The sequence below is a fragment of the Haliaeetus albicilla genome, chromosome 17 (genome assembly GCF_947461875.1).
Source record: "Haliaeetus albicilla chromosome 17, bHalAlb1.1, whole genome shotgun sequence".
In the NCBI taxonomy this organism is placed as follows: Eukaryota; Metazoa; Chordata; class Aves; order Accipitriformes; family Accipitridae; genus Haliaeetus; species Haliaeetus albicilla.
In genome coordinates this window covers 20670382-20687850 of record NC_091499.1, presented here as the reverse complement: position 1 = coordinate 20687850, position 17469 = coordinate 20670382, and the positions used below count along the sequence as shown (strand labels likewise).

General features: G+C 37.1%; 1 protein-coding gene across 1 annotated transcript in view; it reads left to right on the top strand.

Annotated features, from left to right (window-relative positions):
- Positions 1 to 17469, top strand: part of ATG5 (autophagy related 5) — an 84283-nt gene that overhangs the window by 11269 nt on the left and 55545 nt on the right. Inside the window, exons 3-4 of the mRNA XM_069804967.1 lie at positions 4252 to 4330; positions 10256 to 10418. Of these exons, the coding sequence (XP_069661068.1) occupies positions 4252 to 4330; positions 10256 to 10418 (242 nt within the window). The remainder of the gene's footprint in view (positions 1 to 4251; positions 4331 to 10255; positions 10419 to 17469) is intronic.

Genomic DNA, 17469 nt, shown 5'->3' with positions numbered 1-17469 from the left:
GATAGTTCTGTCCCACTTAGGTGGATTCCATCTCTCCCTAGCAGTCCTTTATCCCCAAAGAGTGTCCTGTGGTTGTAAAAGCCAATTCTTTGATGTTACACCAGCTGCACAACCAGTTATTGACCAGCATTCATGCCTCTCTGAGCCTTTGTCCTTCAATGGCGAAATTGTGGAGATGCCACCTTGCCTCTGGAGCTGTATAGTTGCTCTTAGTACACTCAAGAGTTCTCTCGCAGCACTTACAATTTGTGTCCGTGTGGTTGAACAGCAAGGGCTAATAATCCAAGCACAGGACAGACCTTGCCAGTCTGTCTGCAATTGCTTAACAAGCAGCAAACCTCCGCAGGTAGCAAGTGAGATTGGCAGATGAGGGAGGGCTCTATCCCCTGTAGGAGGGAGTCTCCTACTGCTATGACTGCTTCCTCTTGGTGTGGATGTACTGTTCAGGCTGCTCTGATGCTTCCTCAGAACTTCTAGCCCCTTGTCTGCCATTGAGGTGCTGACTGCAGGTGGAGAAGGAGCCTGCCCTCTCTTGTCAGAGGTTGCAAGACTCCGGTCTTCCCCATCTTGCGAGTCTCCATTCACCACTCCAATGACTGTGGACCCTCTTTCTGTGCAGCTGGGAGTTCAGGCTCTCATCTCTGCAAGGTCTCAGTGAAGATGCCATCAATGTCTTTTTATCTTCCCTGATGCTGTGCAGCCCATTGACCTCCTGCAGCTCCTTAACTTAACTTGGTGACATAGCTCCTCCACTAACACATACCTTGTCTAGGCAAGGACACTTCTTCTGTTTGCCCCAGCCCTCAGGAGAGGTCCCAAGCTCTCCTGGCAGCTTGAGACCTGGAGACCTGCATCCTCTCTCAGGAGTTCTGCCTGAGTGAAGGCCTCTGATGTGCCAGGGATGGTTTCTTCAGCAGATGCTAGGTGATGACACCCTATAGTTTGTTACCATCCTCTTTCAGCACTTGCACATGGCCTTCAGCAAAGTTTGTGTCCCCTTTCTGTGGATTGTGCCCTGGTACTTGCACAGGTGTCTCTCTAGTGCCAACTGGATGGGTACTTGACCCTTCCTAATCAGGAATCAGTGGAAGTCAAAAGGTCAAAGCACCACTTGATCAGGCATAGCTGACATATTATTTGAAAATGCTAGCGTTTGCTTAAAAGATCTAAGAAAAATTTATTTCTTACTGAATACTAAAGGAAAAGGTGAGAGTATTTTCCAATGCAGCCAAAATTTCCCTCAGTAAGATATTTGTTCCTAGAAATACCTAGACATCAGATTTTGGCCACTTGATACACTTAGTACCCCAGACAGTTCTGGAGCATAGGATTTTTTTGTCCTGGTTTTATCAGTTCATGTGACATGTCTTACTGAATTACCACAGTAAATTATCCTGGTCTGAAAACAACCTACCAACTCACGCTGTCACTTTCTGTCCTGAGTTCAGAAAGAAATTGTTAGAGAAGTGATAATTAATTTTCGTTATTGTCCCATCTGTCACTTTCAAAAGGATTTTAAGTATTTAATGTGGTGTTTTCCAGGACTTCTCTCACACTCTGAAACCACCTTCTGTATAATAATAAAAGCAGTAATAAACTGGCAATGGCTGGAAGTCAAGGTGCTGTTACACTTCTATAGATTGAAGACTTTCCAGAACCAATCATTACTCTAGCAACTTGTAAAAAGCCATTTATGGTCTCTTAGACATTTTCCCTTTGATATTTTTCCCATTATTTCCTTTGAAAAAGTTCTGCACAGTCTGCTTGTCCTTGGCTTCCACTCCAGTTAAGACCAGTTTGATTGCAACAATCCCATAATATTTTTTCAAAATGATACCTTTCTGGGCTGGATGTTTCCCTTAGCTGTTGTTCTGTTTGTTTTCTCTTTTGGTGGTGGTGGGGGAATCTTTAAAGGCTGTCTTGGGTTTTTGAATTCTTTTTATTTTTAATTCTCCTGGTTACTTTAGGTTCTAGAGAGCAGTTGTGTATTTCTTTAGTTGCAATGCCTATTTTTCAAATAGAATTTCAGAAACAGCATTGCAGCAGTACCACTGGAAGCAAGATCTTTAATGAGGGAATACTGGCTCATAGCACAAGGTGGCTCATAACACTTAAGAGTGGAGTGAGTGAATGCTGGGTTGTTTTGTTTTTTTTTTTTATTCAATGTGCAAATTGGCAGCTCCTCTTTTCTTTTCAACTTCTCTCTTTGTGCCTCCCTTAATTCTCTATCCTGGTTAAGAAACCAGGTTTTATTACGAGTGAAATATAAAGAATAGCTTTAGTATTGTTGTATGGAGTTCTGTTGTTTCCAGACTCTTAAAAAATGCTACCTATATCTCAAAAATAAGTGAAACACGGGATTATGTACAGGCATTACTTAAGGCTTCTATTGGCTTCAGATTAAATGCCAGTGTGTGAGAACTGGAATTTGAAGCAGGACATGTCTTATATCTCAGGATTGCTTTACTCCTGTTGTAAACTTTCCTCTTAATGGAAGGTTGTACTTCTGAATAGAAAACAATTTGTCTTGTGGTCTGTTGTCTTCATTAATCTCGTGTTCTGCTATGAAACAAAATGAATTCAGGGCTGGCCTCTTTCAAAATAAAAAACGTAACTCTGCAAAACACAAGGATTCTACTGAAGAAGGCTTGAGTACATAAACTTCATTTTCTAATCTAAACTGGGTAGAAAATAGAGGGGGAGGCCAAGAACTGATGCTTTTTTTTTTTTTTTTTTGTGGCTGTATCTTTTGTTATATAAACTGAAAGTAACTGAAAGTTGTTCATGTTCATCTAATTATCAAAGGAAATCTGATTTTTATTACTAGCTCACCTGGTAAACCACTCTTGCATGGAACTCTTGCTCAATCCCTGTTGAAGTACTTGAGACACGATTGACAGTTAGTAGTAAAAAGTCTTACTGGTAAAAACTTGAGCATTAGCAGTGAATCAGGATAAATCTGGATATGCATTATCTATATTCTTTATTCCCTTTGTCAGGAAAACACAGTTCTAGATCCTTTCTTGATATTTCCCCCTATTCTTTAAGAAGTTACAAATGCAGTAGGTGAGTTCGAGAATTGCAGTACTGCTTTGTTTTGTTTTTTTATTTTGCTGCTGTGGTGACTTTGTCTTAGCTTTGGGGTTAGCTTACCCATAGAGGGTGCTAAAGCACTGTTGTGTGAGAGTTTAGCAGGTCAGGAAATTGGCTTGGCACAGGTGTTTTTAGAGCAATGCTCTTGGTTATGGCTCTCCAGAAACTCTTTCAAAACTTACCTGTGTGCTTTGCTCTGTGTCCTGTGATCAGTCCCGTTTAATTCAGTGAAGCTACTGAGTTTACAGTTAAGCGTGTGTTTATGTCTTTGTAGGATGAAAACCTGGGAAGGCTCTTTTAGCTAAGATTTTTGAAAGATAAGAGAATGGAGCTTGGTATGCTGAATGAAAAAAAAAAAAAAAAATCTTGCCAGTGTCTGCTTATGAGAAAGTTGCAGAAAGACTTTTTTAGAGTTCCTGTGGAAGTTTTGTGTATGTGATATATATTCCTTATATTGCTGGAGGCTGTATTTTCTGATGAATTTAAAGGAGACAAAGCTATAAGACAGAAGTGAATATTTGGAGGAAGCAGCTTCTTTGTGTAACTCCTTTAATCCAGAATACTACTAAAATACAAAATTCCAATTAATCTTTTTTCTCCCCTTATAGTCTTCTTAATTTGATAGTAAAGATACAGAGTTCATTTTAATCTATGCTCTTTCAGGCCTTTTACAGATATGTAATTTTTTCACTTTACTGCTTATTCTCCACAATGACATCAGGCAGGTGAGAGAGGGAAGAGATGTTAAGGGTCAATGTGGTATAAACCCGTGGCATTTAAATATCTGAAAGCATCTATACTTTTCTGTCGGACCAGCTATTCCTACCATTATCAATCTCTTTAACTAAAAATACTGATTTGAAGGATTCCACAGAGCAGCAGTAGGCTACTGTTGCTGTTACAAAACTAGCAGTGTTTTGTGGGCACACCTTAGACACCACTGGTTTAGATATTAAACATGTGAATTCCAGACTTGATTCTGCCAGAAACTGTCAGTCGTTTATACCTGCCTATATAACTTTCTGAATAAGCAATAATGAATGTTCATTGTGGGAGTCAAACAGCTAATTTTTTTCATGTATACGCAGGTACGTTAACTGTTATATGTAGAATTAAATGCACAGCTTTTATGTTCATTTAGTATCCCTTCATTTTTAGGCATTACCCAATTGGTTTGCTGTTTGATCTCCATGCATCAAATACAGCCCTTCCTTGGAGCATCACAGTACATTTCAAGGTAAAATTGAAATACACCTTTAGTTAAGAAGTGAGCATGGGATTACGTGAAATTTGGAAGCTAGGAAAAAGTTTCAGAATTGTTTTATAAATAAGCGAATTGTATGACTTGAAGGGGAAAATGTTCATTCTTCAGGAATCATCTAGAGTTTTCTGTAAAGCTGTAAATCCATTTCTATGAGATTATATATGCTTTCAAATGACTTTCCTTTGAAAATGATTCTATTATACCCTGAAAATCCAAAATTGTTTTTCAAGATAAGTTATGAGACTACCTCAGTGCAATTGAGTGGATATAAGGGAACTTTGTATGATGTTTTTAATTCAGTCAGCTTGAGTTGACTGAAGATTGAGAAGTGCTCATCCTTCTAGGCACATGAGTATGGATATGAGATACTGTAGAAATCCTGGAAGGCAGGGAATGCTGTTACACTTTGTGGGTCCCCTTTAGAGAACTGAGTGAAATGAGTTTGGTCTTGTGACAGCTTAGTCACAGGAGAGACATTATTTTGATTACACATTGTAAAACCATTAGGTATGACTTCATAGCACTACTGATCTTTGCTCAGAAGAGTACTTTGGTGCAGGATTCTTTCATACTCTGAAGTGCATTGAGACGATAATCCCAGGAATGTTTTCAAGTCAAAATCATGACTAGAAATCATGGTATTTAACTCTGAAGCTTTAATTTCTCCATTGTAAAAGAAACAATGCAATAAGAAAACTGATCCAAAGGAAAATGCTAGGTTAATGAGCTTTACTGTGTGAGATTTGAGATGAAGTGAAAAGGTTACTGGGAAGCAGTTGTGTTGAACACTTTCATTCAAACAGTTCTTGTCCTGAAGGAGTTTTAGAAAAGGTGTTGCTGACAGGAGTAGTCTGATTCTCTTTGGAAGGGTGCACTGAAATCATACATTCTTATGATATGTATTTCCACATGTTGGAACTTTTTAAAATGACTGAATTAATATGAAGTCGGGGATGTTTTTGAAAGCATTGTAATTGCTACACTTCTCTCTGATCTGTGTCAGAGAAAGCTGGGATGAAGAAACTTCCAGAGTGTTTTGAAGAAACTGTAGGGCGTCTAGTTTCATAAATCATGATTTAATTGTTACACATTCTGAGAGCTCTGGGAGATTAACAGTGGCAGTGTGTGAATGTTGCCATCCCAAAGTAGAGCCATCTTGAGAAATCAGTTGCAGCATCCCAGTGCTGATGTTCAGTTTCATGTAGTAATGTAAACTGACTTCAATGTCCTTATATTGCTGCTTGCCAAAAGATCAGCTAATTTAAGTTTGTCTCAAAGGTGTACATTAAAGATCAGCAGAAATAGTTTACTGCTAAGGCAGTATTATTGTAAAAGCTGATGTAAGTTAGTTTTTAAAAATATAATGCCTTGGATTAAGCACCTGTTTAATCTCTCTTCGTGTTTTTGATGTAATCTGAAAGTTTATTTAAATAAACCCCTCTTTAAAGTCAAAACATAACTGAAATATATCAAAGTATGTCAAGATACTGAAGACATTTTCATGTGTTACAGTTTATTACAGCTAAATAGTTTAGGTGTGGGATTTATGCCTGGATTATTTTTTTCAAAGAGCCGTAGTTTGTAATTGGTTTAACTGAACAGTATTAGATTTTTCTGGGGTTTAACTTTTGCTGTCATGGCTTTCTCCTTTGTTTTACCAAAGTATGCAGTCCACAACAGATACCTTAAAAAACACTTTTTACAGATGTTCTCAACTTTTTTTTTCACCCATCCATTTTCTTTTTTCATGTTTTTAACTTTAAACAAAGTTTATTTCTGTTCAGCAGAAGTTTGAAAGTTGACAGTTACTTGTAACTGTCCTCCTGTGTTATGTATGCAGACCAAATAATAAATATACTTACTGTTTGCATTGAAGAAATGGTTTATTCATTTGTACTTCTGGTATGCAATAAAATAACATTCATCTATATGTCTAGTAAAGTTGAAATACAGTTGCCTTAAATAGTTGTAGAAGGATGAGCTTGAACTGAGTACTAAGGTCTGAGAATCATGAGAAGCTGTAGTCTGGGAAGTTGCTTTTGTTAGCCAAGTGTGGCTTTACAGGGAGCAGGGAAACTATCCCTTCCTGTTAAGCTCATCTCATGCTACTCTGCAGCATGCTTAGCACTATGCATGTTCTCAGCGCGGTAACCAGCTCTCCAGATTTCGGGCAGTAGGTAGGAGGTGGTGAACTGCTCTGGAAATGGTAGCACTATTGGAGGAAAGGAAATTGGGTGTGCCAGGGGAAAGGCTAATGTTCTCCCTGTGCTGAAGCCTGTATCTGCTGGTGTCTGCCTCTCCACCCATGACCTGATGTAGAGGAGGAAAGACTGCGTCTGTTTTTTTAATAACAGCTATCTTTTTGGTTTTCTTAGCTAAAAATTGGGTCAGGTGGAGTGAAAAGGAAGTACTTTTCCATGTAGCATATGGATAAATTGTGGAATTGTTAGGAGACATAGTGGAAGCCAGAAGTATAAATCAGGGATTTTTAAAAATTAATCTTTTTTTAAAAAAACCCACTGTTGGTAACTAAACACAAACATATGGATGCTCCCCCTGCCACTGGATATGCTTCTTATGTTTTTTTAATGCTCTATTATTGGGCATTCTATGATTATGTGGTGTAATTTTCTGTAAATGTAGCCTAATGCAACTAGACTGTCACAGCATAAACAGATATTTTGTGAACTAGAACTAATAGATAAATATGGGTGTAAAGGAGTTATGAAACCAGACTGTTGAAATTACCTGCAATGTTTTTGGAACAGTTTTATGTGAGAGGTCATTTAGTGTTCCTGTCTGTACAGATGATACCTACTTTTTTATGACCAAGTTTATGCTGCAAGTGTCTACTGGTATGTGAAACAAAACCAGTACTGCTTGAGCTTTCTAAGAAAATCAGAGTCAACCCTTGATAACTTCTTTCAAAGATACAGAGCATGGAGGGAGTAAGACATCACCAGTAAGAGTACTTGAATTCAAGCTGCTTATGGGATTTGTTAAAACCTTCTGTAAATCTCATAGTTGTGTAGCCAGGTGTGACTACCAGCTTGTTTACAATTGTCTCCTTCTTTGGGGAACTGAATAAAGTTATTTACATTTGATTACTATTTCCTCAAGTAGAAAGAAGGAAAGTAGAGTTTAAAAAAAAAAATACAAGCATACATCTTCTATATTTAAGTATAAAACTTATTATTCTGTGCCCTAGTTTATAAATGGGGATGCCATATTTTCTGTTGGTAGTCTCATATAGGTGAAACTGTTTCATATGCTTTTTGTAGATGCGGCAGTGTTGTTTTCCAAGTTATCACTTTCATATTTTAGGTTCTTCAGCTTCTAGTCACAGTACTGCACAGAAATGTGTCAGTGTTTTTCTTCTAAAGAAAATAGTAGACAGCACCAAGATTGTAGGTGTGTTTTCTGGTCTTCCACAGTGTTATCACTTAGAAGCTGGGAAAACTAATCATGCCACACCTTTGTAGTTAAGTACTGTGGCTAGATTCTTTTCACTAGTTTAGCTAGCTTTGACCAATTTTAAGTATCTCCTTGCTATTCTGCAGACCACACTGTGCATGTTCTCTGGAACACATCCCCAGGGAGTGACATACCCTGTAATTCAAAATTCATTGGAAGGAAGTCAGCAGGGAGATGCCTACCTGTAGAAAGACAAGAATATAAAAAAAAAAAGACCCCACAGTTCTATATTTAGATGTATGTGTAACAAAATGTTAGATGTATGTGTAACAAAACAGTTGTTGTAGCAAAACTGTTGTTTTCATAAACTTAGCTAAACTTCAGTGTTTAACTGTGAAAGTCAGTTTCTAGGTTTCTATGTTACTTGACATTAGGTACATTCCACTGTCTCATCTTTTTTTTTGAGGGATGCCAGTGTCTCACTTCGAATTCTTGCATGTAAAGAACTTTTTTGATCTTGAAGTATGCTATTTCTGACTGTTCTTTTCTTCTGGATTGGTTACAAGACTTTACTATTTTTATTTAAGCAAGTAAGTTAAACTTCTAAAAGTATTTTACAGGCCTATACAGATGTCAGCTGGCAAGTAACAGTCCCAGTAATGTCTTCCATTCATCTTGGGGCCAACTATGCTGACAGTCAGCTTTGTAGGAGAGAAAAGGAGCGAGGTCTGCCCTAGAAGAACTCTCCTTTCTGTTCTGTCGTCTTTAATGTCTTTATACTTGGCCATCCTCATATGAGAAACAAGCTTTATCTCTGTCCTTAGATTTCTAGTCAGCTCCACATACATCAGTCCTAAGTAACAATAGCACTCCCTTTGTGTGTTCAATACCAAACCATGTATACTTCAGTGAAAAAGATATTAGCAGTTTTCTCTTCCCTTCATACTCCTGTTTTTGGAAGATACTCATCGTTTTGATCCACAGTTTCCAGAGTCTGGGTTTGCTGTCATAAGGAGGAGTCACTATATGAAATTCTGTTATTTAATTTCCAACCCTTTTCAATAACCTAATGAGGAGGGAACTATCATTCTTGTCCTCAGAATTCCTTTCAGGTAAGGAAATCCCCAGCTCCCTTTCATACTGCCAGCTGTTGGTGGTTCTTGGATATTTTGAGTTCCTATAGTTTGAGGCAGTCTTCACTATTTTTCCTGCTTTTATGTGGAGGAGGGAAGGTATGGGGTTTTCCAGCATTATATTGCTCCTACTGTGACATGTTAACTATGTTGTAAAAGCCTTTGAAAAATATCCCGTTATATGTACTTGTATTTCTAAAATGGTTTTGACAGTCCCTCACAAAAGCCTTTTTTAAATAGCCAATTTGTAATGAGTTAAGAGGAAAGGTCCTCTTATGGAATAACAGATGAGAATTGAAGTATAAAAATAAGTGGCAAGCCCTTGTTATGAAGGGGAGTACTAATGATGCCACTTTAGTTTGGCTCTGGGGGTTTGCACTGTTCAGCATAGTCAAGCAACTGTGAAAAGAAGATGAATAAGGAGGGGATAAAGCATGCTGGGTTTTTAAAACTTTGAAAACTGAAGACTATGAATTTGTGATAATGCTTGTGTTATTGTAAAATGGCAAGTGATACTAAGTGTTGATAAAAGAAAAATTAGAGAAGGAACAACCCTAACTGTATACCTATACAGTGCTGAACTTCTAATTAGTTAATTTCCAAAGAAATATTTTTTTGTACCTGAACAGGATTTACTACTATAATTCCTTAATAAACTAATTGGGAAAGGTACTTGTCAGCTACTGAGGGGATCAAAGTTACCTGAGGAGTGGTAACTGTGCATCTGCAATGCTGAATGCAGTGTGCCAACTCTAACCAAATAAAAGGGGTATAGAATCATGTCACACAAGCTGTCAATAAGCACATGTATTAGGTAAAGTTGGAGCTGACAAGGATTTCCAATATCTCTAAGGAAAAATGTTTGTAAGTGGCATGCATGCTATAGTTCCTATATGTGGATGGTGATACTTAGAGGAAACGTTTTTCAAAGGCCTGCAGAGAAACGGGTGCTAAACTGCCACTGAGAGTCAATAGGAATTGCGTGCTTGTCACTTCTCCCCCTTTTCTCCTGTTCATTGCCAGAGAATTGAACATCTGCTTGAAAACATGTTAAAACTCTTCATTTCCTGAATTTTGGATGCAAGGGCCTAAATACATCCACCGATGTATTTAAATATATTTATCAAGTTGAGGTTAGATGATCTAGAGTAATTTCTGGTTTTACAGAAAATTGTTCAACTTTTATTTTTCATGAAACATTTTTCACTGCAAAACCTTTTTGTCAGCAGAGTAGAAGATTCCAGGGTGCTGCTTTGTGTAAATATAAACCTGATTAAAATTACCATTTATTCTTCATCTTCTAAGGTATGTGATACATTTATTTCTCTTGAGCTATCTTTTCTCTTTGCAGAATTTTCCAGAAAAGGATCTTCTACACTGCCATTCTAAGGATGTGATTGAAGCTCATTTTATGGCTTCTATAAAAGAAGCAGATGCTTTAAAGCACAAAAGTCAAGTCATCAATGAGATGCAAAAAAAGGATCATAAGCAACTATGGATGGGATTACAGAATGGTAAATACAATGCATCAAGTATTAATTATATTTACGTCTAGCATGCTAACATATAATTTCTTCAGATTTTAGTCATGGTACAGGATATGAGATGTCATTGTTGTGCAGAATTTTAGTCTAATGTCTTGGAAAAGATTGATTTAAAAAAAAATTTTTTTTCAAGTCACCATTTATGTGCTAATCTAAATGTGGCTTGAGTTATTCAAGGAACTAAATTGGGTCATGACTCTGTTTTAGCAAACCAAAACTAGCAACAAACCAAAATAAATAGATAAATATTGTTTAGTGTACTTTTGTGCAACTGATGTTCTTTATTTGGGGGGCACCTGGGGTGTAAGTGTTGTTCAGTATTAACGATCTTGAACCGTAAAGTAAAAAAGGTTGTCTCTAGTTAATGCTTAAGGATTGTCACTGATAAACAATACAGGTAAACTTTCAAAAAAGTTGCCCAGTAGATTAATAACTTTACTTTCCTCTCTAGCAATTTTTCTTTTTTTTTTTTTTATTGCTGATACTACCATGGCTTTCACAAAGATTTCTGCATAGATAAGTATTGACTTGAAAAAGTCAGTAAAATAATTCAGAACAGGATGTTCGAAAATAATTAGTGTTCTTACTTTGCACAGATGGCATGAATCTACATTGCAGTGCAAAATATAACTTCTTTTGGTTTTAGTGTCTTCTCTTTCTTACCATGTTTCTTAGAGGCCTGTAAGTTGAAAAGCTTTGTAAGTATTTCAGAAACCGCTATTTGGAATGGGTGGTAACACCACTATCAATGTGTTTTCCTCATGTCCTGAAGCTGTCATTTATATTATTATTGGTAAATGTATTTTACGGAAGCTGTAAGCATGAAGATACTTATTCTGTGTTGAGATACAAAATACTAAACACTTAGAATTAACATCTTCCCATATGTTTAAACAAAATTAAATGAAACAGGAGAAGCTTTGAATGCAAGACTTCAGGCATGTGTTTTGCTTTAGACAGTGAGGTTCCAAATTAGTTTGAGTTTAATGTGTGTATTTAGTGAGTGTGTGAGTTCTCTAATTTTTTTTTGTTGTTTAGTGGTACTGCCTTTCATAATAAAGGTATTACTGTAATTTTGAAGATTGAGTGCTTATTAGAAACTCTGGTTTCTATCTTTTATTTAATTGGGGGAAGTTAGAAATTGAGGGATTATCTTTATTTACCATTTGAGTAGTAAGATCTTGAGGGATGCGAACATACCTGCAAAATTTATCAAGAAATTGCATCTTATCTGGTTCAATTCAAAGTACTTCTTGAAAGATTCTGTTTTGTACAAGTATTAGTCAGCAAACTGACTGATAATATATTCACTTGTGAATTAGCAGTAAATAAAGAGTTCTGGTCCACTGGAAGCCAGAATCAGTATAAAAATAGATGTTTGCCTAAAGCTTATGTTGTTACAAGTCAATTTAAACTGCAATTTTAATAATTCTGTGAAAAAACTATTCTGCTGTCTTGCAAGCAGTTTAGTTCAAGAGAAACAAAATGCTGTGCCAGCATAATTTTACTATTTCAAGAATTATTAGCTTTATTGCAAAAAGAAATCCTGTCACTTAGTCCCAGTGCCCAAGTGTTCCCAGCAGTGCACTTTATGTGCTCTTTTTATTAATGGCTTTTAAAATTAAAAGACCTCTAACATGAGTTATAATAATGGCAGAAGAGTTGACTACACAATTAAATGGTATGAGTTAAGGTTCTTCTCTTAACCAGAAGTTACAGAATCTTGATACCCTCAATATGTAAGGTAAGAGAACAGATAACCAGTGTGTTCTTTCCGTGCTTATCTTGGGCTCTAATGTTTAGTTGATTATTTGTCTAAGAGTATCTTCAGTTGTAGGGAAACCAGAATTTTACTGGTTTGCTTTATAATGTTAAGAACAGACGTTGCCTAGCAAGGTTGATTTCAAGGTTTCACTGTACTTAATGAGAAATTGCACCTGTGGAATCTGACACCTAAATGAGAAGTTTAAACAATCTCTTCAATACTTTCAAATGCTAATTTTAATTTCTCAGCTCTTCATAAAAGAGAAACAAGAAAAGCTTGTGAAACCAAGAAAAGTCTTTTTAAGCATGTTGTATCTTTCAATATGTTTTTATAGGCTTTCGTTTGAGATGTAATAATTTTAAACCTCTTTGTGAAACAGAATGAATGACCACAAAAAAGAAAAGAAAGTAGCATTTGTGATAACTGCCTTGTAAGTAATGATACATCTGCAGGCTTTTTTTTCTGTGAAACTTCAAACAATTTTCTTCAGTTCTTAAATATAGGAAGTTTTATTTGTTTAACGAGTGATAGCAATACTTACAGGCTATGTATTAAACTTAAGTTTTTGAAAGAAAAAAATCCAATTTTGCTTTTTTTGGAGAAATGTAACTACCAGTTACAGGTGTGAATGTTTCTGCTGAGAAGGAAGTGTTTGAACAGGTAGCATGAGAAACTTTTCAGTTTCTTGTAGATGACTTTTAGGGGAAGAGCTGTAATAGTGAATTTGTGGCAAAATCTTGTGCTGGTTACAGCTGGTAGGTATTCATAACAACCTTTACATCCCTCCTCCCAGCATTTCTGGTTTTGTGTTAATCTGCTACCAAATCAGGAAGGTAAACATGCTTTACTGTCTGTTGCTTGTGCTGTGGTTTTGCTTGTTCTTCAAACTTCAGTTAGCCAATTTTTGTCCATAAACCAGCTATTTCTTAGCTAAAAGACTTCTTTGGGACAGGTACATCCGTGTTGCCCTAATTTTGACCAGTGTCATGGATGTCTAACCTGTGGTAGGGAAGCGATAAAGGCAGGCTATGTAGCTATACTGACCTCCGTTCCCTTCTAAGAATTGTTAAAATTCTTTGGTCAGAATTGATGGAAAATGTTAATACTGTTCTTGATGGAAAATGTTAATACTGTTCTTGATGGAAAATGTTAATACTGTTCTTGCTTTAATAGTGTTATGGCCATTTTAATAATGGATAAAGAGGATTTTCAAGTGGGTGGTTTTTTTCTTCTTGCCTTTTTTGTGGAAAAATAAAGGCTTTCAGCTTTGAACATTAAGACTGTGGGCCTGGTGATGACTCAGGATCAAACAAATGAAATCTCAACTGTTTTTAGGGGGACAGCTGTATTTTTTGCATGGTTCAAAGAATTAATATCTATAACTTCAGTACACAATGGTTCTCATAAAGGAGGGGTTTTAGATTCAACACAGCTGCTTTTCATGAGTTGTGGAGACACATAAGCAACCATACCCTGAAATTTTCACAGGCATCCTTTATAACCGGTGAAGACTAGACTTGGTATTTCTGATAGATGAGTGGGGGAGATAAACAGTAAAAACTCATAGCCATTTTTAAGGCTTCTTTATGTATTATAAAATATAATGAAGTCATTATTTTACTGAAAATATTATGGAAAAAGAATGTAATGCTTATTTGTACTGTAGGGCTTACCAAAAGTGGCCATATTGAATTGTTCTTACTAAAGGAGAAAAACCCTGCAAACATTCGGAACATGCAATATTTTATCTTTTAATGCATGTGATCTCTTTCTCGTCTTGCTGACAGAATCAGGCCTGTCTTGTCTTGCATTTATTTCCAAATTGTCTCAAAACCAGACCTGGGTTTTTGAGGGGCAGAAGTCATGTTTTTTCTGGGTTATCACATTCCTGTTTAGAAATGTTTGAACTGCCAAAAAGAAATAGTGCTGTCATACATTATCAGCATCTCTTCTGTGCTGTGTATATATGGCCCACTTAGGTTTGATATGTATGTTTCTCTGCAGAGAACTGATGGGAGCGATGCTGTTCTTTACGTTAGTCTAAGATGATGAGCATGCTTTGGTAGCTGAACAGTAATCTCAACTGATAATTTGAAACTTAAATTCCTGAAGATTTTCTAAGTACATGTTGCCTAATTTAACAGGAGAATGAATGAAAAAGCCATTAGTTTTTAAATCACAAAGCCATCTTTTTTTCTTCAGTGTCTCGCTACCAAAATGGTAATATCTTTCTCCATGTTCTATGTGTAGAGATTGAGTTAACTGTGAAGAAAGACTAAACAATCCTTTTGAGCTTTGAAAATGTGTGTACTGGTTAAAAGAGTATTAAGAAAACCCCAAGTCGCTACTTTCCTGGGCTGGTGGTTAAAAATTTCTGGAAACGCATCAAGTTTTCTTATAATTAGTGTCAATACCTGCTTATTCTGGAGTTAAGATAGCATGGCATACACCAAACATTGGGGTTGCTAATGTTATGGAACCCGGGGGGGTGTGGAGTAGACAGATTCAAATAGCTCTGCACAAAGTCAGCCCAGCACTGTTCTGGTGCTGAGCTGGGGCTAGGTTCGGGCAGGCTGGACCTGCAGAATGAATCAGATGCACCAGAGCAGGCCTTCCCAGGGTTGTTTTTTTTTATTTTGGTGGTAGTGGTTTTTGTATGGGGTTTGGTTGTGGGGCTTTTTTCTGGTAATGGATTGTGGCCTAGGCTTCAGTGTTAGTTCTGCAGTGTTCACTGGCTTGTTACCCTTTCTGCACAAATGACTGAACTAATGCTCCCACCTGAATGGGTGCAGTATCATGATTCTAAACTGTCACCCCCCCAAAACTGGCTTTTGCCTTGTTACTCTTCTGTGTCGGCCTGGTGCCTACTTGCATAGCTGCCCTTTTTTCGCAGTGTGAAGGCGGTGAGTTGATGGCAGCCTGAATTCCGCCCTTGGCTTTCTCCGCTCTGCTGTCAACAAGGGGGCAGAGCAGAGCTGCTGGGTTTGTGAGGCCGGTGAGAATCAGTGGGTCTCGAAGGAGGACATGAACTGCACAAAGGCAGAAAAGGGAGGGAAGCAAAAGGTAACCCAGCACTCACAATGCTGCTTTATACTGAAGTCTCCACCATGAGAGGAGGTTGCCTAGAGATAGGTTGACAGGGAAAGATAGACATGCTTTCTAGTGTTTTCACCATCTTGTGTTGGGTGTCCATGTGTCTAATGAAAACTGTCAAACTCTGAGGGAGCAAGCTCGGAGGTGTCTGCATCTTTGGCCCAGGTAATCTGCCAACCATATAATCTATTCATATATATTGGAGAGTTTGGATTTATATACCTGTTGCAGTTTCAAGGGCTTTGTGTTTTGTCTTCATTTTGACTCTCTTCCTCCTGGAACGTTACCATTTCTTCGGAAATATAGCCACCTTCCAGGCTTCCTACTGAAGCAGGTGTGACTTTCATCTTCAACTCGAATCACAGATAAGCTGGCTCTCTACCTTCATTCCTCCTGTCTTCTGTAGTTTTTTCAGATATTTAGTATACTTGTATTCAGATTGAGAGAATCCTTGACTGTATTTCTCTAAATCTATTTTACTTAGGTGTAAGTGATGCAGAACCTTTATTTTTTACTGCCTCCTGCTTTCCTTCCTCCCTTTCCCCCTCAAAATAGACCTTACACATCTGTCAGGAAGTGACATAACTAAATTTCAGAGTATACGGTCTCTAAAAAATGGACTTCATTTTTAAAATTAACTTTCTTTAGTTGTTGAGGGTTTTTTGCTTTGCATTTTGGAATGCTTCTAAGTTCCTTTCTGCTAGTAAACTCCTGAATTTTACAGATGCATTAATATAAAGGTTCCTTAACATTTAAGAAAAGCTGTATTTTAGAAAAAGCATAGTATGGGGCAGGCAAAGTAGGTTAGTGAGTTATATGGAGATATGCTGCTCTATTTTCATGTATATAAACAGAGCATAATCAGAGGCAAAAATACCCAGGCTATCTAGAGTTGGACTAGAGAACTGGAGGATGGGTAGAATTGTCAGGGGTCATTTTCCCTTTGACTTACTCATGTTAGTCTGTAACAAGCCCTGCTGCTCTATTCCTACACAACCTGTGGGTTATGTGTTTCAAAAGTGGATTACACATTTTTGTTTAATAGTTATTGGAGCTTTCTTTATAGCTTAAATGACAATGCCTACTGAGATCAGCTGCTTTTAGGCTACACAGAAAGCTTAAATTTCGTAGGATTGTATGTATTTTCATATTTGAATAAAGGAAAGAAAGTAGTCCATTTTGATGATTCCCCACCCCCCACCCCCTGAACCTTTTCCAGATAAATTGATGACCTAGAAATGAAGGGAGGTGGTGTTAAGGAAACAGTGTACTTAAAGTGAAACTTCTGTTTCGTGAGTACGTTTAATAAGTGAAAAGAATGTTGGTAGGCTATGGCTCCCTTGTGTATATTGAAAGAAAACAGGGGGAAAGGCATTTTTGGGTCTGACAGATAATCTGAAGTGTGAAATGCTGCTATGTCATACAGTTTTCAAAATGTCCTGCTAACCTGCAAAACTTAAGCAATATGCTTTTATTTCTTTATCTTCAGAACACTGCTTTGCTATAAAATCTAACGGATAAATTACAGCATAAAATTAAATGTGTTAAATACACTGATCTCAAACCTAATTGCACAGTATTAGGGGAGCGATCCCCCCTTTTTTCTTGCATTGCATCTATAGGTCAATTTATAGTCTGGCTTATGAATTCATATTTTTTTAAACGAGAATTTACAGCTAACTATACATAAAGAAGTTTCTCCTAATTGTTCTCTGGTTGTAAACACTGCTGTTGGAAATTTGTTATAATGCACATAGGCAAGCAGAGTTAAATTGATTTACGTTTTTTACATGATAATAGTACTAAAAAGGGAGTGACGGACCTAGGTAGCCAACCTTAAGGCCTGTACCACTGTACTTGAATATTAATAATACTTGAGCTAGTTAGCATGGTGTTTACTTTTGTGGTGATTCCATGTCTTATGTAGCATGGACAGGCCGAGTAAAGCCTGTTTGTTTTTCACTTTCAAATTTTACTACCTCTGCTGCTTTCCTGTGGTATTATATAATAACATGCTAGCTGAATGTGAATTTGGAGGCTATGTAAGATTAATGGGCGCATCATGTGGTGGTGATATTTCAGGTAATAACTGTTGTGTAATTACAAGGCAAAATTATGACTACTTCAGATGTGTGCATTCATGTTGAATGTTGTTACTTTGCT